A 22427-nucleotide genomic window follows, 5' to 3' on the forward strand; every position below is an offset into this window, starting at 1 on the left:
GGATTAGATGTTGCAGTAGATAAGAATAACATTATGCATAATTTATATCAAATTTACTTGCCACAGATTTATTTTTCATTAATTCATGACAATTTTTATTCAATATTATTTCACTAAACATATCCAAAATAACGTACAAAAAGCTAAACGCAAACATTTTTTTAATATTACATTATTTCGGTAGTCTCTTGAGGTATTCTATAGATTCATTTAAATTTTAATCCTAATATAAGTAACTTAATCAATAGTCTTTGTAAACTTCTTTCACGTTGAAAGATAAACGCACTGTCAGATGCATGCACACATAAATACACACATTACGTTTAAACAAATACTGAGCATCGTAATAAAAAAGATGAGCGTTAATTAATGAGCTATAAAATACCAGCTCATTATAATTTATATATTTATCGTACTTATCGTATTTTAATGAGATATGATCATTACAATATTATTATCTATTTATTATTAATCATTAATAATAAATACACTTATTCTTTTATAAAATTGCAACTGTTACTAGAACATTTACTAGAATAGATTTTTTAGCTTGTCGAAAAATTTTTTTCTGCTCATATCTTTGTGAAGATTACATTGTTTTTTCCTTTTCATATATCAAAATGTATTTAAAAAATAATGTTTTGTATGTCTCAATGATTTTGTCTGTTAATAAATTAGTATAAAATAAAATTTATTAATATGTAATAGTTCACATTTTTTTTGTACATTTGTATAGCTGATCACAATAGTGATCATACGGAAGATGTCAATGGATCACAATGAAAATGGAAGCATTTTGATCATTATATTTACAAACGTCATCGTTCCTCCAGGTTCGATTTGTAGATCGGTCTACTGTTGAATTTATTGTTCATAGAAACGGTATTGGTCCTGACTTGCGTGTACTTTGGCCTTTTATATCGTGTGCTCCAGTGAAGATAGCTATACCATCCCGCCACCAAGACGCCTAATCCGTTACAAGTACATGAGAAGATGAGGAGGATTGTCAGAATACTTTCTACTTCGGGACAATTAAGGTCGATGTATCTAATAAAATATGCACATTGTTATTTTAAAAGCATTTTTACATAACATCTTTACATAAATTATATAGTTATTACTAAACTTGTATTATATTTATGTAATATATAATAGATTTCCGATAAAAGGAAAAAATCGAAATGCTTTTTATAAAAATTGTTTTCAAAAATATAAGATATATGTATGTATATTTCAATTTCTATGATTTCTTTAGATGCTTCAGAAAATGTAATTCTATCAATCTATGTCCAATTTTTTGGCATACCTGATTATACCTTCGAGTGAATCAAGCGATTCGCCACGTGGTCTGCATACGCACGTAGCATTTAATACTCGTGCCGGAGTGCATTCCAGTCCCATAAGACGTGACAAGTGTATTGCAGAGAATATGCACGCGCTCACACATGCAACAGTTGCCAGAACCGCCAAAAATACGCTAACTACCTGTTCATCATGAAGAAACGTGATATAAGCGTGATAGAAAAAGAGTGTGATTTTTGTAAGTAATATACAATAATTATTTTGGAAATAATCAAAATAAAATTAATAAATCAAATAAAATCTAAATAAAATTGATACTTTTCCACAATTAAACTTTTTTTAATTAATTAAAATAGAATCATTACCTATTATTGTAAAACAACATATAATAATAATGTATGCTTAAATATCTTGTACTGCTTTAACAATGTAAAAAATTAGACGAGCTGAATAAGTGACTCGGTCTTGAAAGTGTTTCTAAGAAATCTCTACAATGAATCAGAATTTTTATTTACCTTCGTAGCAGAAAGACAAAATCCAGAAGTCAAAGTCGGATATTCCTTTTTAAAACAGCACAACAAGCAAATTCCAAAACTCCCGGACATCAAGAGCTGGAAATATCGAAATAAAAAATATTAAACAATTAAACGAAAAGAAAATATTATATTATAACTTACAAAATGTTAATGCACGGCATACTTACGCGTTTAAAGTTACACATATCCCATGTTAAACTTCTTATTGAAATATTGTATTTCGAAAAGTATAATGGATATTAAAAAATATTTTATACAAAAATTGATTTAAAGGGGATTGAATAACCTTTATGTAATCTTAAAAAATAAATTTCAAAGAAAATTGATTTGTTAAGATTACTTGAAGGTCATTTTTTTTAATAAAATGAAAAGTTTTTTTTATCTAATATGATATTCCATTAATTATTCTGCATATAAAAGTATTAGGGTAAATAACGAAAACTTAATACAGTTTATGAGATATTTTATTTTTTATTTTAACATATTTTAATATGAAATATGAAGTATCTCATAAAATATTAATCTTTTGGTAATAATCATACCTTGTTTGCACAGAATAAATAAATTGATGTAAAAAACATACATAAAATGCATAATATTTTTGTTTTTACAAGATATTTTGATGCGAAGGTTAAAATGGGATACCTGTATAATTTTATTTCATATTAATAATAATGTATAAATATAAAATTAAAAATGTTGTAAGAAAGCAAAATATTTTTGTTATTAAGAAGATTACTTTTATTGCATACTTACCTTTAGTTAATTAAGGATTAAGCTTTTTAATAATATTAAGTTTTATAAAAAAATCTGAAGGCGTATATTCAAGACCGTTAAAACCGATACAGCAAATAAATAACGATTAGTTCCAACAAACAATCACTTTGACTTAAAACTAGATTAGATACATACAATTATAATATATAAAAAAACAATCTGTGTTGTTAAAAAGCATGATTATATCGTTTTATAATACATATGTAAGTCTAATTGCAGCCATATGTTAGTGTGCCTATTCTAGCAGACTCAGCTTGTTAGATAAGCGAGGATTACCATTTTGTATTCTTGCATTATCATGGTATGGAATGCAAATTTAATCGCCGTATAAAATTATTGCACTTACGGGCATGCCACTCCAATACGGATTGTCCATAACAGGCAGGTGCGGTGCCCAAAGCAACAACCATAATGACAAAGAAATCACTGCGACGCCGAGAATAGTCTGCAATGCCGCCAGACATCGAGCTAATCGTCGATGGTAGATCAAAGGAGGTAAAAACTTCTCTGGGCCTAAAAATATAAACCTACTTTTTACTCTCATACTACCGTTATCGTTTCGTAATATCGCGTATCAATACATAATTATCGCTGGAAATCTATTACAAATTTATTTAGAACTTATTTTGTGGATGATTACATTATTCGTACACGTATTGTAAGTTAACATATTACGCATCAACTTATTTATTTTTAAAAATATGAAATAATATCAAATAATATTAGAAAATAAAAAAGTTAGATCATTTTTGAAAGTGATTAGGTAAATTCGAACACAAAGGAAGTAAATTATCTTCATCATTATCATCTTTTATCACGATTCCTTTCTTAATTGCCGTGGGATTATTCCCCGGAGGAAAAGTCGATAATTTCGTCACGCAATTCATCACATTGCGTCCGTTAGAAACGTTTACTCGCGCAGATCTCTTAAGTTAGAGAGTTGAGACATGCAGTCGATCGCCTATTAGGTAATTAGGTAATTCGACGTTGCGAAGATAGGCATATGCCATTTTATCTTTCGCTACGACATACATTTCCCCATATAATACAAACTGCCGATCATTGACCGATATCTCATGGTATCGAGAAATTTAAATCTGAGAAAGAAAGGAGAATTTCCAACAAGGTGGCCTCGTCACCATCCCTCCTTACAAGGTATCTCAACCGGTTGATGAATGATTGAACGTCCTTGCCATATCGAAGAAATCGCCAGGAAACTCGCCTACTACCATCATTTACACTGCAAGATCGAGTATTTCCCACTGGAATATTGAATAGAAAATGCGAGCGATCGCCTACCACCATAGCATTTTGCAGGTATGCAAATAGCAGTTCCTTATCAAGTTTCGTAAATATCTTAAATATCTTTATTTATAAGAAAAACTACATTATTATAAAAATATAGTACTACTAAATAACGTATGCTACATTTGTCGATTTAAATTTTTTTAAGTATTAAAAAAAATTCTCTATATGTGTATGTATATAAATATTTTTTATTTTAGACATATCGAACGGGGACTAACTTGAAAACTAATTCTATGTATGTATGTATATATATATAAAATTACAAGATAAAAATATGTTACGATTATAAAATAAGTAATGTCTTTTTGCAGAACTTCATGTATGCAAGATATTTAAGAAATACACATATAATTAGAAATAATTAAAAATTGCATTAATGTAGCATTGAGTTAATGTCTGATACGATAACATCTAATTTTTTCATCGCCATATATAATTAGATTATAAGTTACTCGAACTTATAATCTTTCTTTCTCTTCAAATAAAAAATTCATTGTAATGTAAAAAAATCTAGAATTAGTTATTCTAGATTAGTTATTCAAAAATTACAAATGAACGTTGCAAGAATCGATTCAAAATGAGTTTCTCTACTAGACACTATAAAATTTTCCGTTTAATAATAATAAAAGCGGATTTCCTCGTGAATGATAGATCAATATTTATAGATAGCAATAGAAACAACGATTACCGCAGTGTATTTATACTATTGAGAACAGATTATAAAACACTAGTGTGAGGAAGAAGTAAGTACTTTGACCGCCATTGAAAAACCGCAAGAGTGAAGGGACAGATGCACTATGTTTACTGGATATGCTGTGCTGAATACTCGATTGAGGAAGTATAGTATGCAAACTTGTACCGCAGATATAAATCAATTAATATATTCAAAGTTAAGCAAACAAATTAGACAAAATTAATTAGAAAATTAGAAAAAAATGAAAAAAGAAAAAAAAACAAGAAATTTCTCAACCATTGACTATAAATTCAAGAAAAGAAGTACATCATTAATTCTGATTTTTCTTATTGTTTATTATTCTGTTTAATAGTTTAGAATTAAATGTAAGATTAGATAATAGAATACAAATAAATGTTACATATTTATGTAAACCTCTTCAATTTTAATGTATGTATAATGTGGTAACTTCATAATCGTGTATGTGGAAACTCATATACGTACCTGAGATAATTATTCTCTAGCCTAAGTCAGTGTTTCTCAACTGTTTTGGTGTCACGGCATACTTTAAACTCAGAAAAATAATAGCAAGGAAGAACCTAGATGATATATCTAATAGATATGTAAATCTTATTCTTCTACGTTTAAAAAAATAGACTTCAAGATAAAGACTCTTAGAAGATAAAAATTGCTTGTCATATTTTATAATGTACTTGTTTAAAAAAGTTTTCATGTTTAAAAAAGTTTTTAAGATAAGATTGTCAAGAAATAGAAATTGTTCATGTTTAATATATTTAGCAACATTAATCGATTGTTATACCGACTAATTTATTCTGACAATATTTAAAAACGTCTTTTTCTCTACGCGATATTGTAACAATTTATGATATATTGACATATTTCATTATTGAAGATTTGAATTTATTTTATTTTTATTTTTTTTACTATTTGCTGTTACAACATAAGTTATTCTTATAGTTCTTAAAAATTATGAACAATATATGTAAGACTAAAGAAATCTTAATCTATAGGAAATTGAAATCATTTAAAGAGACAAACTAGCGTCATTTCATCATTGTTTAATTAAAATAAAATTCTTATTATCAAGGTAACTCAAACTTGTTTACACTATTGCCTGACATTTTTTAATACTGTTATTAAAGCATAAATCAGTCAATATAGCGATCAATGTTGTTAGAGATATTGAATAAAATCAATTTTTATCTCTTAAAAATTCTATCCTAAAATCAGTATTCTTAAACATAGAGCAATTTTTACACTATTAATTTTTACGCAGAGATTAATCATGGATGCATTTTACGTCGCGCGCGTGTAAAAGAGAAATTCTTTTGCAGCGCAATACGCATGCAGAATTTTAATATCTCACGACATCGTCGCTCGATGGCAATTCGTGGAAGATACGATACGCTCACTACGGAAGAGAAAAACAATTTTCACACACGGAAACGTAATGCGCGCATCTGCTATGTGAGGATTATGTCTCTAACTGTACCGCAGGTACGCGCTATAACTGGCGAACGAGACAAACTGCAACTGCAGAATATAAACGTCCGCACGTTATAGAAAGGTAAATCGATAAAAATAAAAAGCGAACATAATCTTGATTTTTACGCGTAATTATCTTGAGATAACGTAAAATTGCAGACTGTTCCTTCTATAAAAAAAACAGTGTTGGATCTTTTCGATGTGATCGGACGACTACTGCAGTTGTCAAGTAGCAGATATTGCTGCTCTTTTCAGAAGCGATTCGCACGGTGCGGGAATGTAGGACATGAATACGCGTTGTTCGTATTGTATTGCTTCGCCATATGTACGCCGTATTTATTGCACAATACGAGGATATATCGGTGTGGGATAAAGGAAGAAAGAGCCCTATCAAGAGATCAAACGACGACATAACCAACGAAATGAATCACGTACGCACTTATCATCTTTAATTTAATATTCATTTGTCAATGATATATCGTTAGTATGATACTAATACTCAGCAGCTCAGAAATTTATATACTTACTTGACATGTGACCCAAGATAACAATAGATAAACATTGTGAAAATAATTGCCAAATTTAGAAGTTAAAAGCATGCTACGTTCATTATCAAAATTACGGAAGTTGAAAATTAGACTCGTCCGGTGCAATTACTAAAGTCAAAAAAGAAATTTAAAGCCGATATTATTTAACAATGACTCGTATACTGCAACCCATTCACCGTGTAAATTCCAAACTACCTGTAATTTGTCTTCGTTCACATCAGGTATCGGTCACGTCGACTACGTAAATGGGCCAGTTTATGTGAATGTGAACGTGAATGCACATTATACGTATGAGATAACAATGAGCAACGTCGGTCCTCGTTTTATACGTCGCGTCGTCACGGCCGGCAAATTTGCCGCAAAATGTACGGCCCACGTATAACATACGCATACTGGGTGGTACGTTTTCATCATCCGTTGTCCCCAATGCATGAATAATGCTCACGATGTAACTTGCGTAAGAAGGCATGACCGCAGGTTAATTAAGTAATTGCACTATAATTTTGCTAACTAACGCGGTTGTAAGATGTTGCAATTTACTTCTAGATCGATATTCAACAAATATTTTCTGTCACGTTGCCATAAGCAAGAAATTTATAATATAAACATTTTGTATATAAATAATTTTTACGTCGTAAAAATTACATTTTAATTGATTAATATTTGTTGTATATATATATATATATAAGCGCTGCGTATTATTTGTTCGCTCATAAGTGCATATGTTTGAAACTCATTTAATGTAACGTGGAAAATAGGATTGTTTGACTACTGGCTGGGTGTTTTTAAATGAAAGCTAAACGAGGATTACACATATAAGGGTGCCGAAATTGGGCGTAAGAATAGGGTCGGTTTGTAAGTCTGCCGATCCTGAAATAGAATTAGGGCTACGTATATGCTAAGCCTTTGAACAGACCATGATACGTACACACTTCATCAATTTCGACCCTTCGTACCTCACATGTGTTGCTTATTTTCAAAAAGGTACGGAAATGATACTTATCGTTTACGTAATCATTTTTTGCTTTAATTAATATTTTAATATTAATTATAAGATCAAATAATATTACTATAGAGATTAACAGTTTATATAGGTATGAATGTTTATAGATATTTATTGCTGATCTTCAGAATTTTTAAATAACGAAGATTTATAATTCTATTCGATATAATGTTTTCTAATAAGAAAGTTTAGCTGCTCAAAATATATTTCCTGTGAAATAATTTTCGTTTATTACAATCAAGAAATAGTTATGATTTTGCAAGTATAATGGAATTATACTATGATAATTAATTGCAGTGTGTACAAAGCGAGATGAATATTAAAAAGTACAATGAATTTTTGCACCAAGATGAGACTACGTATTCCGAATACGTACCAAAAAGATCACGCGATATATTTCCGGTCTGATACTTCCGCTATCTGCGGAGAACCATGTGCATCTACTTTAAGTTCTGTGACCAGCGGAGCAAGAAACGTTTAAAACTCACGTCAGTGAAATACATATACGCGAGAGTAATTGAAGAAAACAAGAATTTTTTTTCTAAATGAACGGTAGACGAGTAGTTAACAGAATTTATTGTATAATAAAATCCGATATTCCGTTCTTCGACCGAATTCTTCAAATAAATTGCATTTTTTTTCAAACAAAAACTGCATAATATATTACAACACTTGCAACAAAATAATTCTCTAGACACATACACGCGCGCGCGCGAAAAAAAGATTTTAGGTAAAATAATTTTACAATTTTAATAAAAAATATCGGATAAATTATAAAAACAATGATAATTGAATTTCAGCATTTTAAATCAGTTGTGATAAAAATAGAATTTTTAATGAAATTTTAGTGAATTTTAATAGAATCTTTAAAATCTTATTAATGTTATAATATTCTTTTTACAGAATATATATTATATATATTTTTTATACATTAAATATCTTTAATTAAATCTTTTATATATTAAATATTCTTTAAATATATTTCTCATTTAGTTACACAGGTATGAATGTCCCAATTTTATGTCCCAATTTTATTTTATCTTCTTTAAAATAAACTCCCATTCTTCCGCACATTGCATTTTCATCACCTTTAACTCCTTTCATTAGCTACCATTTGCTTCATGCATTTGATTCTATCTAAGACAATGGTGATAAAAAGCCGCTGCACTTTCCTGCAATCCATGGCGGCGCTAATTATAATCTTCCTGTCTGCCTTGGCATCAACCTCAATCCTGCTAAGCGACAGGTCGGCGGCTAAGAGCGATAGTCGCGTTCGTTAGCGTACATAGAATTATATGGCAACACCATAATATGTCGCATAAAGCAACGAGATTATTAAACGAAATCGAGAAAATCAAATTATACCGGGCCGGTCGCATTCCGCGGAAAAGCGATTCACGAGCGCGCGATCTTACCTTCGAGAGAAATCGATCAGACATAGCCGTCGATTGCAAAAAATTAATAATCGTACACACACGATTTCATCAGATCGATCAAGGAAAGCGCAGAGAAGCCACTGCTTCTCATCGGCATTTTGCCGATTGCATGCATTCTCGGATATTATATGTATATTTCGAAACGTTCTCTTAGATTCTTAAATTCTTGTAACTTTTTCGTCATCGCAATGCGTACTTATAATATAATAACGAACGATAGAATTATCGCATTCTACTATTTAAGACACACAAAATGACATGGCTAGGTACAATCGCTTGTTACACAATACGAGGCGTGCAGGATATATAATTACTTTTTTAAAAGAATGTTTCAAAAAATCGACTGTTCAAGTCTGTAAGACGAGAAGTAGAAATATAAATTTAAAGAATTTAAATAATTTTATCATGCCTATCGTTAACATTATGATTAGAAAGATACAAAGCTCAGGTAAGAAGTGATTGTGTACTCACGATGACCGGTCCGATGCATTACGATCATTCTGCTGTGCCTCAAAGAATTTCTCGTGGGCGTGTGTCGACCGGCTATTTGAGAAGCTGCCAGATTGACAGGAACTGTGGTTGATAAACAGTTAGCCATCGATGGTGCCCGACCAAGTTCTTTCTCTTTGTCTCCGCGGCAAATGCGCCCGATATTCCCAGTTGAAACTGCACCTGTCATGTACGGTGAGTACTTAGTAAAAAAAATTACTTTGCCCACGTGCCAGTAACCTTTCTCGCATCTTTCTTATTCCAACGTTTCAGAAACATTCAATGTAAGAAGGAAGATATTTTGCAAGAAAATGAATCAGTTCTTACACATAGCAATTATGTATGATGTCATAAAACTCGACTTTGCTTTCACATTTCAGAAATCCGGGATTACTTAATTATTATTTACACACGCGAATGTTAGGTTTCTTTTATTCTTCAGAAAATTATAATATAATGGTAAAAAGTTTAAATTATATCGATCGATTTGAAAATTTTTGTATATATTTTTTTATTTTATTATAAAAATTATCATATTCAATATTATACTATTATATTTTTTTAATTTATCATCATTAAAAAACCATGTAAAAATTAATGCAATTATCCACATGCCGTCTGCTCCAAAATGCCACTTTCATGATATACGTCATTTTATTAGTACGCACAATCTTGGCACGCGCGAATATAGTTGTCGCGAAAAACAAGAGCTGCGGTACATACGAGAATTCAGGACGATAAGATTTCGTGCACTGGTAATATCTGAAGTAGAACAAACAGGTCAAGCTGGCACGAAAGATTAACACACGGTATATATAGACAAACAGTGTCAATTTAATCTCAGTTATTGCTGATTTCCATTTTCATAAATTTTATTATTTCAAGATTTTAAAAATCAAGCTTATATTATAATATCGTTTTAATGAAACTAAACCAATAGCTAATTTCTGTGAATTTTATATACATTTTTCCAGTTCTACAAAATTAAATTTTGTATGGTGTTTTAAAAAAGCTCATTAACATAAATTTGTCAAATTCAATCAATTTAATTTATGATATTACTATTCCAATTTCAATGCAAGATTGCGTTTAAAGATTGACACTAATCAGCGCATTTCGCACACAGAATTGGAAAATGTTATAAAATTTACAGAAATATATTATTAGACTAAAATCCAGTTCTGATTGTATAAAATACTTTTCTATTTATTTGTATTAATTCATATTATTATTTCTCTTTATTGTTTTAAATTAATTTACGAAAAGGCTTCCGTAAAATGTAAGCGGAAAGCGCTGAATCTACGCGACATTTACGAATGCAGGAACCGTATATCGATCATCGCGCGTTTATATAAACTACAAACAGTAGACATTTCATGCACACATGTAAAAGACGCATCGTAAAAAGTTCATTCAACCCACCCGTGACTTTGGCAATGTGAATCTTCGATACGTTGCCTGCGCTGACGGCGCTATTGACCCTGTTGTTGTTATTATTATTGCTGCCATTAATACTGTTATTATTGTTGCTTTGAGATACGGCAGACGTATCATCATGAACTTGATTCAAATTACCCACACTCATCGTGGAAGTGACACAAGGCGGCATCATCGGCACGTCCTGCAAGGTCGAAAAAACGATCGCATTAATTTTGACAGATTCTTGCCACTTTAAGAAAAGACTGAGTTATATACTTTTAAATAATACAATGTAATCGAGAAAAATAGTAATGCGATATTTAAAATTATTATGTATGAGATTTTTTAAATTGATTAGCAAATGTCATGTATTGCGACTCTTCTTTTTTCTTAAATTTAGAATAAGAATTATTAGTGTAATGGTAGGTTTAAATATATATTAAAATTTAGTTATAGAAATACTTTCAAATTTGCATCACAGTTAAATGTTAACTATAGATAAAAATTAAATTAAAAACTTTCTTACTAAACGCTTAATTTTTAGATATAAAAGAGCCATTTCCTGCCTCTGTAAGTGCTATATTGTACGGAACAAATGCTTAGCATCGATGTTAGAATGTAAATTTATGATGATTTGCGCACAACGAGCATATTTAGATAATTAATATCGGTTACAATTAAGGTTCTAATTATGTTAATGTAAAACGTTATGGTTGTGAAATTCAGGAATTTTTAAGCGCGTTTTTCTTAGACACTTCCTAGATGCTTCCTAGATGTTTTATAACAGATTATTTCAAATGATATAAAAAGCAATAGATATCTGTTAGTCTTATTTATATTGACTATTTCTCTTTGGAGAACTTTGGTACTCGTTAAGTAATTAACCGTAAATACAACAGTTTACGGACTATAATCTTTTGTGTATCTTTGCTCTGGTGAGATATTACAGCTGCGGAATGATACTATTGATAGCTTCATATAGAGATTATTTTATATTTATACTTTACGTAATATTAGAATATCTAGTAAAACTATGTACAAATATTTTATTTCAGATTCAATCCTTTTAAAATTTAATTAAAAGTCATACTCTCTTATCATCTTTGTATTTTTGATACTACTTAATGTTCATAAACTTTAAAAGATTAAATCAGTACTGTGTTAAAATAAAATCCATTACGTACTTTCACTCGCGTTTATAATTTTAAAATCTATTGATGCTCTGAAATTTTTGTTAAATTAAAAATCTATAACCAATTGCTTGCAGAATGAAAATAGCGATTTTGTGATATCTTGTGCATTCTTATTTCCCATTTATGCAAGGATACCCGTATATGAATGTCCGCTAATTTAAAAGAGCGAAAGTCATCGAATCGATAATTAATACTAGCGATCATGTAGCACTGGCGGCATGCGAAGCTTACTTTCAATAACACATGTGAAACAGAAACACGTGAAGACTCACCTTGTAATTATCATAAAAGCTCACCGGCCGACTCCTCGGCGCATACTGAATCTCTTCGTCAGTCTGCATCGCGCGTATGCTGTGTGACAATATTGCTAAGGGATGCGCGCGCAACTCGTAGGACGTCCTCCGTAGGTCACTCTCCCTTCTTCCTCCACTTCCGGCGGATCTGCAAAAGGTGAGCATGACACTTAATGAGACTATGGTTAAAAGTAGTAAATTAGCGCAGTAATGCGCAGGTGCATGGTAATCTCTTGTGCATACAAAGAATTGTAAATAATAATTTTTCGCACTAAATAGGAAATAAATACTAAATCGGCATAGCATGAAAATATTGTGTTACTTGAACTTTTTCTATTATTAATTTATTATTGATTATATTAAATACGACTCTTTATTTAGTTTTTAATATTATTTTGTGCTTTTCTAATTCTCTTGAATTAAAGAAGACTCTGTGAGTATGGAACGTTTTTTATTTTATTGTAACTATTCTCGACTTTTAAGGCATAAATTATCGTTGAATTTATTGTAACATTATTTTTGTTATACTTGTTTTTTGGCCATCGATCTTATGTATTGATTAATTATCTCTTTAGTATAAAATTTTTTTAATAAATGATATTATTAAATATATAATAATTAATTTTTTATAATGATAATTATTATGATTGATGATTCTTATCTAATATTTAATATTAATTTATCTAATTTTGTGATTTAAGCAACGGAAATAAATTTCCAAATTATAAAACATTTATTTATTATTATACTCATTTATCTATTATTAATTTATATTTGAATGTTTTTGCCAGTCAAAAGAATGATTCGTAATAAATATTATTTCCTTGTACGCATACGAATTTTTTGTTTCTCTTCCACAAAAGCATATTTGAATTCAATATTCTTCATATCGGATGTGGTTGATGACTCACAAATTGTCAAGCAATTTTGGAAGGGAACTTTCTCTTAATCCGATCCGACACGTCATAAGTCACGCTCTGACATTGCGAGGGATGTGCTTGTGCATAAAACAGAGATGATAAGGCATCTGAGACGAAATAGAGGGTCTACAATTTTCTTGATGTTCGCATTCACGTGCCTGATCACGTGCGTCGCGCATCCGTCACTCCATAAATGTCCGCAAAATTGGAAAAGATTGCCTGCGTGAAAGTAGCTTTGATCGTTTATTTGGACAGATCGTTTATCTGAAGAATAACTGAACTTTACTTTGAAAATATTTGCTTTCATACGCGTTGAAATAAATAATTCTAGATAAGTCTAGATAAATCTAGATAAATGAATAATAAAATTTGCTTTGAAGGCAATCAAGTTACATAATTCTACATACTTATATCAAATAAATTTGATTTTTGATATTATTAATTTATGAAATGTATAATTGTTATTTAACGAAAATAAAAATGAATTATCTTACATTCGTTATTATATTTAGTGATAAATACAATAAGTTAATAAAATAGTTCATATTTTCAAAGCTCTCGTGAATGAGAAAACATGACTCATACAGTTTCCTTTTCCCTATTCAATTACCAGCGTAATTACTATCTTCCGATGACATAAAAACAGAACAGTAGCACAACAAGTATAAAATAAAATGAGGAAAAACCCACGAGACTCAAGCATCATTTTGTAAATAAGTCTCCCAGGCGTTATACTCGATGGCGCAGATTCTCGATTTTACGGAGGTCGCTTTACCTTCCTGAGCTATCCAATGAGCTATCTCGCTGTTCGCAAAAAAGGAACAATATTTTTTCTGGGAACGACGCAAATTATGTTAAGACGCGGACTCGGCGTTATGGTTTTCTCGGTCTTATGAGACCTTTAAGTGCTGATGAAACTTTGATTCCAACTTGGTCACATAATTTCCCAAGCCATTAACGCGAATAACTTCATGTCCGCTTAATGTTTCCTGAAGTGTACTGCTTGAACTTATCTTTCGAAAAATGTAGAAAAAGTCAAGAATCGTAAGAGTGTTCTCAAATTTTTTGACAAGTAAAAAATGACAAACAAAAATTATTTTAGAGATTGCCTTACGTTTATTTTTTGCGAAATTTGAAGCTTCAAATAATACTTAATATTTTTTATTTATCTAATTAAGCATGTACTAAAAAAAAAAAAGATCTTAATTATGAATTATAATAAAGCATATATTTCAAAAAGTAAGAATGTAAAAAGTGAACATGTTAACATAATAAAGTAATCTTTTTTCTTGAAGATGTTAGATGTAAATAGTAAAATACATGTTAATTTGAATTTTCATAATTTATTTTTATCCAGCATAAAGTCATATTTTTTACTTAAAATCTTTTATTTGATTTCTTATAGAATCATGAAAAAATAAAAAATTTCTTTTTGTACCAAATGCTTTCATGAATCTGCATTTCTATAGATTACGGAAAACTTCTAACATTTTCCGTTGATGAGCAAATAAAAATATAAAGCTATGAGGCACTTAAATCTCTCATAAAAAACTTTTTGTATTCCAACGTACGACACGTTGGAACGCAGCAATTCGTCGACACTTGATTACGGCTATGTCTGTTCTAAGTCCACTCAACACATTTTCTTACAATTATATGTGAAGCGTCTTTGAGGAAGTAGCAAAAGTAATGCTCAATAAAAGTATTCAAGTTTCATTTCCGCAATTTCAACATAAAAATGACCAGTAATCATTGAAAGTTTAGTGTCCTGACGTTATGCATCTTTGTTATGTAGTTAGAGAAAAAAGTTAATTACTTCCTGTATTAAGTTAATTATCCTTACCGTTGCAAATTTGTACGAAGATGTATATAAATGTAGGTAAGCGAAGTAATTCGACGCATCGCGCGCGCCAGTACGTTTTTTGGTGCTACTCTCGGTACTTGTCGAGTCAGCTGAAGCTTATAGTGCAAGATTAATTTATTTAAGTTCTTTGTACGTCTGTAGATATTACTTTATGCTTACGATCAGAGAAAAATCATATAAAACGAATACAATTTAAGATTATAGATTTAAAAAATATATAGAAATTAAGTATATTAATTAATTATTACCTATCTATTTATCATTTACTATTACTGTAGAAAATCATTGATACATTTTAATTATATTGTAAATTATAAAATTTAATAAAAATGATCAACATTTTTTAAAGAAAAAGCCTTCTAAAACACATTAATTGTAAAGACGAAATAATAAAAAGAAAAAATTAGATTGAAGAACAAAAGGCTAGTGTGAGCATCGCCTAAGGGAGCTTAATAGAGAAATGACTTATTTCCAGCCATGTAATCCGAACACACATATAAGTTAGTCGTAGATAGGTCATATTATTGTACTAGGACCTATAGAATCTCTCAAGTTACTAGTGATTATCGTCAGCATTTCCATTATCAATCTATTGCTGCTGTGAGAATTCTATTGATGATACGAAAAATTGACGTTGATGTACGGTTATTAATAGCGATCATGCAAAGGCTCAGTAACCTCCGCGGCTTTATTGCCTTGTGTATATTGCGCAATGACGTATTAACTTGGGATCTTACGCTATGAAAGTAAAATCCTATGCTCTCGAGTCTCATGACAAATATGACCATGACGTCGTGCTTCAATGATTAAAAAAAAAAGAAAGAAAAAATCTTGATCACGTAATCGCCTGCTGTCGCGTATCGAATGTCACTTGCTTATTGTCTGCTGTATGCAAAGATGTGTATAAAAATATAATCATTATAATGACATATTTAAAAGATCGTGTTAAAAATGATGTAAATAATAATGATGTGATTAAATGACAATACAAATCTTTACAAGATAACAATTTGAAATTAAAATAAAGATACCTACTTAAAAAAAAAACAAAGTACACATAGTTTACTTTTTTATTAGCTCAATTATCATTTTTAAGTATTTACATTAATATGTAATCTATTCATAGTTCCATTAATTATAAAACAAAAGTATCTTTTATTATTTCATAAAATTATCTTTTATTATGTTTTTATTGTATCACGTAAAGTCATATAAATTAATCACTTTTTGGCGCTTCGGGCTTTAAAAGTATTCAATGTCTCATGAGTCCTATATATAAAGTAGGTATGTAGGCTTCTGACGTAATGATACAGCGATAGCATACGATTACTGCAAACGCGATAGTTTCTCATGATTCGCAAGAAAAACGATTAGGCTAGATCAGACAATCTAGCAAAAAGGACTCTTCATATGCGTGAGAATAATAATCAATAATTGTCACGGAAACGACAATCATTAAAGCGATAAAATATTATGTCAATTTTTCATTCTGAAGAACAGTATTCTTCGTATACATACGTACGTACTCTAAAAATGTATAATAGAACTATTATATTTTGAATGTTATTATTATATAACAGCTTATATTATCTTGTGACATTTGCTCATCATTAATCTTGTTTTCGAAAACAGAAAATCAAAATAATTAGTACGTTCATCAATACAAACTGATATTTACATACACTATATGTGTTTATTTGAAAAATAATATATATGTTTCTTCCATTTTTGAAAAATAAGAAATAAATATTCAACATAAATTTTTGCAATTTGTAATACATTTTTATAATTTTATAAAAAAAAAGAGTCAACAATTTTTATGCAAAAAAAAAAATTAGCATATTTAATTCAGACTTATTTAGATATGTATACTTTTATACTATAAAGATATGTATATTTTTATACTTACTACTATAAAGATATGTATACTTTCATTTATTTGTACTTTTCTTTATCTTTTCTTCTTGTTACTTTATCTAATAAATGACTAAAATATTTCCTTTTATTGTTTTTTTTTGTTTTTTTATAATTAGACAACAAATGCGTCAATAAATCACAGGAAGTATGTGACTTTGAAATCATCCGCCTTGAGTATTACTTACTAATTTACATTTATATGCAAATATATTCATAACTCACATTAATACGACATTGTATTTGTCGAAATATTTTATGTGTTAACAACACGCAGTGCCCAGAATCATATTCCATCATGATAAAATTGATTAGAAGCTATTTGAAATATAATCTTGTTGTATCCGACAGGATTAAATTAGTAAGATAAAATCGAAATAATAAGTTCAAATTTTTGTCTGTATTGCAATTTTTTATGTTTCTCTTTATATTTTGACGAAAAGATTAAACAGCTTTTATAAAAGCTTTTTTAAATAAAAATTAAATAGCTATTATAAATATAGCTCACAAAATATAGATCAAAAAAAATTAAATTAAGATAATGTTTCTCGTTCTTTTTATTTCTTTAAAAAAAATTATTTTATTACATTAGAAATTAAAAAATATATAAATGTTTTTTATATAAAAATGTTATGTATAATAACTTAATGCTTAGCAAAGTGGAGTAAACTTAGCAAATCCTGTTAGCAACATTTTTAAATGGAAGAGAAACTACGTGCATTGCTCGAGTCTATGTTAATGCACATAAAATTGTTAACAATTATAACTGTAATTATTAGACACGAGAAAGTAGCAGTCACACATTCTATCACGCTCGATTTTCATCTATTAAGCAACCGTGCGTCTCGAGTTCATTTTAACCATTCATATAATTAACGTGCGAACAAGCCAGTCAATAATTTATAATTCAAATGTAGAACGACTGCGTCTAGTAACCCAAATAGCGCATAACTTTCCTATCTCTACACAAAACTCGTAAATCTATTTTGTTTTTGATATATGCTGCACAATATTGGAATTCTGTATGTACGCATATTATTTATAAATTATTTACACGATATATGTAATTTCTTTTTTTAACACAGTAGATAAACTCTTGACGTCGAATATTTATTTTATTTATGATCTATTTAAAAAAATAATTTGTAACATGTTATGAGAAAAAATGTGTGTTATATTAAGAAATTAAAATAAATTTTTTTTATTGTAATGATTGATTTTCATTGCTTGAAATATGTATATTGTATATATATATATATTATGTAACTATATAATAAATTTGCAAAAAAATCATTATTATTATTGTTATCATTATTATTATTGTTTTGATACATATTCTATAATAATATAATAACTAACTTAAGTATAGTATCTTCTATATATCAATAATTAGTACTTAAAATAACTAATTTTTATTTAAAAATGCGAGCAATATGTAACACGTGGCATATAATAAAAAAATATTCCTTTCTAATCAGTTTTAAATAAATGTATCTCTTATTAAGTATATTTATTAGAATGAGATGTTAAAAATATATATGAGAATAAATATTTAAAAAAAAAAACATATTTAAGAAAACTTAAATGTCTTATCTCTGAATATATACGTATATTAATAATAAAATGCCCAGCTTGAATTAATAATTGTGCAGAAATAATCATAATTAAAAATATGATATCGCAAAAATTTTTTTTATGTTAAAGCTAAAGAAAATGTCTTTTCAGTCTCATAAACGATACATTTGGTTATCATACTATCACATTGAGAATGTAATTATATATCTGTTTTATTATATACTTTTATTATATATTTCACTAAATTTTGCCAATTTGTTTATTGTTGAACATAAATTTGTATGGCAAATTTTAGTAAACTCGATTTTAATCAAATTTAGTTCGTTTATATTGCAAGATTTTTTTTAGTTAGACGTGGCCCACTCCAATAAAAGAGAATTGATATGTTGTAATCATATTTTATGTATGGCACGTAATCATGTTTACGAACAAAAATGTCACATATATGTATTATACATTAATTATTCAAAAAAGTATCAAATGTATCAAAACATTCGAAATTGATTAAGAATCAATAAAAATAAAATAAGATTTTTTAAAATCCTTTTCAAATTTAAGTTAAAAATATATAGCAATTATTAAAATATATTTTTTTATATAAGTATATTTTAACAATTGTGTCTTTGTGTATAAATATTTTCTTTCTTTAATAATGTGTTACAGTTCAATCGCATATTTTTTACATAATGTTAATTTTTTTATCCCAATAGATCCATAACATTAAGAAATAAAGTATCGCAATCATAATACCATAATCATTATGATAACATGCAGCGTGACATTTGTTTTCATTATGTTATCGCTATTTTTGAGATTCTATCATATTCCGTCCAAAAATATTTAGTTTTAAGATATAAAACAACATCATCAAGAAAGAATAACTTACGATAAATTTTAATAAAAGTAGCACTTACGATAGCATTTTAATAAAAGTAACATTGATTCAAAATAGTATTAATTAATAATAATGCACAAAGTAAGAGTAATCTCTAAGTTTGGAATATACAAATACACTCATAATTATTATTTAAATAATTAAAATTATATTAAAATAACTCTCTCAATTTTTCCTAGATAATATTTTACCTAGATAATTCAGAAAAAAAATTAAAATTTCTTTAATGTAAAATATTTTTAAATCACAAACGCTTTATGTTTGTCAACTTTTTATTTACTTTCGAAGAATGTTTTATATCAATTTTATATAATAATTACAATAAAAATATTATAACCTTTAACTTTATTTTAAAAAAAATTCAAGAAAATCTTGAAAGACTCACATGAAAGAATTTAAAAAAATTAAATTAAATTTCTACAAAATTTATCGTTGCGTAAAGATTAAAATTGACTAGTGACGTACATGTGCACCGATCGCTCCCGAACAAAAGTGGTACCACATGAGACCGAAATTAGATTTAGACTGATGCAGTTTTGATTCCAAGATATGTTCTTCCTATTTTCTCACTGATAATAAAACACGTTCTGACTAGATACGAATATTCTCGCGAGTCAAATCCATATCACTACTATAACAATAACGTTCTCTAGTGCAACCAGTAGGTTGAACGAGAAACGTAACACACAATGCGACTTCACCGATGTCGCGATGACAACTGAAAGCCCGCGTATATAATGCACTGAGGCAAGGCTGAAGAGGCCCCACCAAAGTATTTTCAACTCGAAGTCGGGAACACCAGGTGTGTCAGAGCGCGTCAAACTGGGGGATCCTACTGGCAGGTGAGAATAACCATCTGATCTCTGGTTCAGGATGATCATTCGACCGGCAAGGGAAGTCGGTGTTCCGAATCCGTTTGCATTTCTCGAACAAATATGTATTTATTGTAAAAACGAAAAAATAGAATTCGCTAATAATTATATGAATACATTTATATGTATCTATAAAACTGTGTCTACATAAAAAAAGATAGGAAAATTTACTTTAACTAATCAAATAACTTGTTCATTTCAGATAAATATAAATAATATTTTTTACATTCAAATATTATGAGTGCTTTATAAATTATATAAATAGTATTTACAATTCTCTTGACATTTAGAATCTTTTTTTAATCAATTTAAATTAAAAAATTATTTTTAAATGTTAGTATTTAAAATTCTTAATTATTAGCTCTCCCTTTGTCATCAAAAAATATATATGTATACTTAAGTTCTTTTTTTTTATAGAAATGATGAGTGAGCATGCGAAACATTAAAATTTTTATGGGTTTGAATGGCTTTCAATAAATATTCTAAAAACTTTTATATATATATATATATATATATATATATATAAAATCTTTGTATAGAAATAACATATATTTAAATGTATTCAGCATGTATTAATTATTTATCAATCCAATATTAATAAAAATTCTTTTTTAGAACTGAGCACCACTGTTGATACTTTCACGTCACTGAACGATTCAGGTCTGATGAAAGAACTAATGGAAAGTAATAAAAGGGTCAAGAAGAAGGGGATCTATCCACTGATTCCTGTCTACCTTGAGCGGATGTTCGTCATTCTATTTTGCCCATTTTCAAATATTTGTTACTCTGCTGATATTCGATTTTACATTTGTTCTTCTTATTGATATCGATTGTGACACAATAATGACAATAATGATTATAAGATGTTCTTCAAACATATTCTAAACCTTTCTATTCAATCTAGAATTGACTCTTCAATGGCGGATGGTTAAAAAAAATCTTATTTTATTTTTGACAAATCATCCATATATAAACAAATGCAAAGTACATTTTATTCTCTTTCAATTAAAACATTCATTAGTCATAACAGGATTACATTATAATTATTAGCTAATTATATTTAGATTAAAATATTATTTTTCATTTAAAATTAAAATCAAATATTTAAAATAAAAAAAAGCGTTTGTATATATAAATACTTTTTCATTAAAAAAAATTTATTTAGTATTATATAAATCCAATGAATCATGTCTACTCAATTCTTTTTTACAAAATTACTACAGAAGAATTTTTTTCTCTTCGTTTTTCCTCATTGCGTTGAATGAGTAATACATGACACGATAGGTTTCGTCGAAAGATACTTACATCGTGCGGTTTTTCCGACATTGTATTTCGCAATAAGAGGTCACCGACAAGAGCGAGAATCTTTTTCGCGCAACTCATTAGCATAGTAAATTAGTAACTGCAGTTCAACGAGCCGTCTGGCAATCCGAGAGACGGCACAACTAATACTCACGGGCAAAAGAGGAATCCTTTATTTTATATACAGATGATCATTATTTGAGAGTTAAAAATTAGTCCCTAGCGCATTCTAAACAGGTCTCATTTAAAAGAGGACTTCACAGCTTTTCTTTGAGTCAATAGAAAATCCGCATTGAACGAAATCTCTTTACGAGAGGATTATTTCGTGATTAACTCCATCATGGATAATTTAAATCAAATATTCGCAAAATATTACAAAAAATTCACATATATGCGTATCTATATGAAAGTAATTATTAATAAACCTTTTCATTTATATCTAAAAATAGAATTAAATATTAGAAGTTTCTTATTATGATAAATCGACTTTTCAAATCCTTAAAAATCGTTAAAAATTTCTTGTTTAAAGATTTATTTTTGATTTAATGACTTGGCTTGATCGGAGAACAAATTGAATTCTTAGAGAAAAACCCGGGAAACAT

General features: G+C 28.8%; 1 protein-coding gene and 2 long non-coding RNA genes across 4 annotated transcripts; 2 read left to right on the top strand and 1 right to left on the bottom strand.

The window, feature by feature from the left end:
• Positions 1-41: 41 nt before the first annotated feature.
• On the bottom strand, positions 42-20362 carry LOC105143552 (uncharacterized). 2 transcript variants are annotated; one of them, XM_011051940.2, is made up of 8 exons: positions 20117-20357; positions 12463-12631; positions 11001-11199; positions 9561-9761; positions 2962-3128; positions 1818-1913; positions 1307-1485; positions 42-1047 (listed from the first exon to the last, which is right to left on the bottom strand). In XM_011051940.2, the coding sequence occupies exons 2-8, from the start codon at positions 12529-12531 to the stop codon at positions 819-821; spliced, it is 1140 nt and encodes a 379-aa protein (XP_011050242.1). In that variant the 5' UTR covers positions 12532-12631; positions 20117-20357; the 3' UTR covers positions 42-818. The 2 variants fall into 2 exon arrangements, with proteins under 2 accessions (XP_011050242.1, XP_087259311.1); XM_087403185.1 differs by having other exon boundaries at positions 884-1047; positions 1317-1485; positions 20117-20362.
• LOC147910596 (uncharacterized) lies at positions 1451-1888 on the top strand. Its single transcript, XR_015544186.1, has 2 exons — positions 1451-1540; positions 1826-1888. It is a non-coding gene; the product is annotated as an uncharacterized LOC147910596 (long non-coding RNA).
• A 33-nt stretch (positions 20363-20395) lies between the features above and the next one.
• LOC147910597 (uncharacterized) lies at positions 20396-21398 on the top strand. Its single transcript, XR_015544187.1, has 2 exons — positions 20396-20493; positions 21139-21398. It is a non-coding gene; the product is annotated as an uncharacterized LOC147910597 (long non-coding RNA).
• Positions 21399-22427: the final 1029 nt, after the last annotated feature.

The sequence above is a fragment of the Acromyrmex echinatior genome, chromosome 2 (assembly GCF_024713525.1).
Source record: "Acromyrmex echinatior isolate Ae372 chromosome 2, ASM2471352v2, whole genome shotgun sequence".
NCBI classification, from domain to species: Eukaryota; Metazoa; Arthropoda; class Insecta; order Hymenoptera; family Formicidae; genus Acromyrmex; species Acromyrmex echinatior.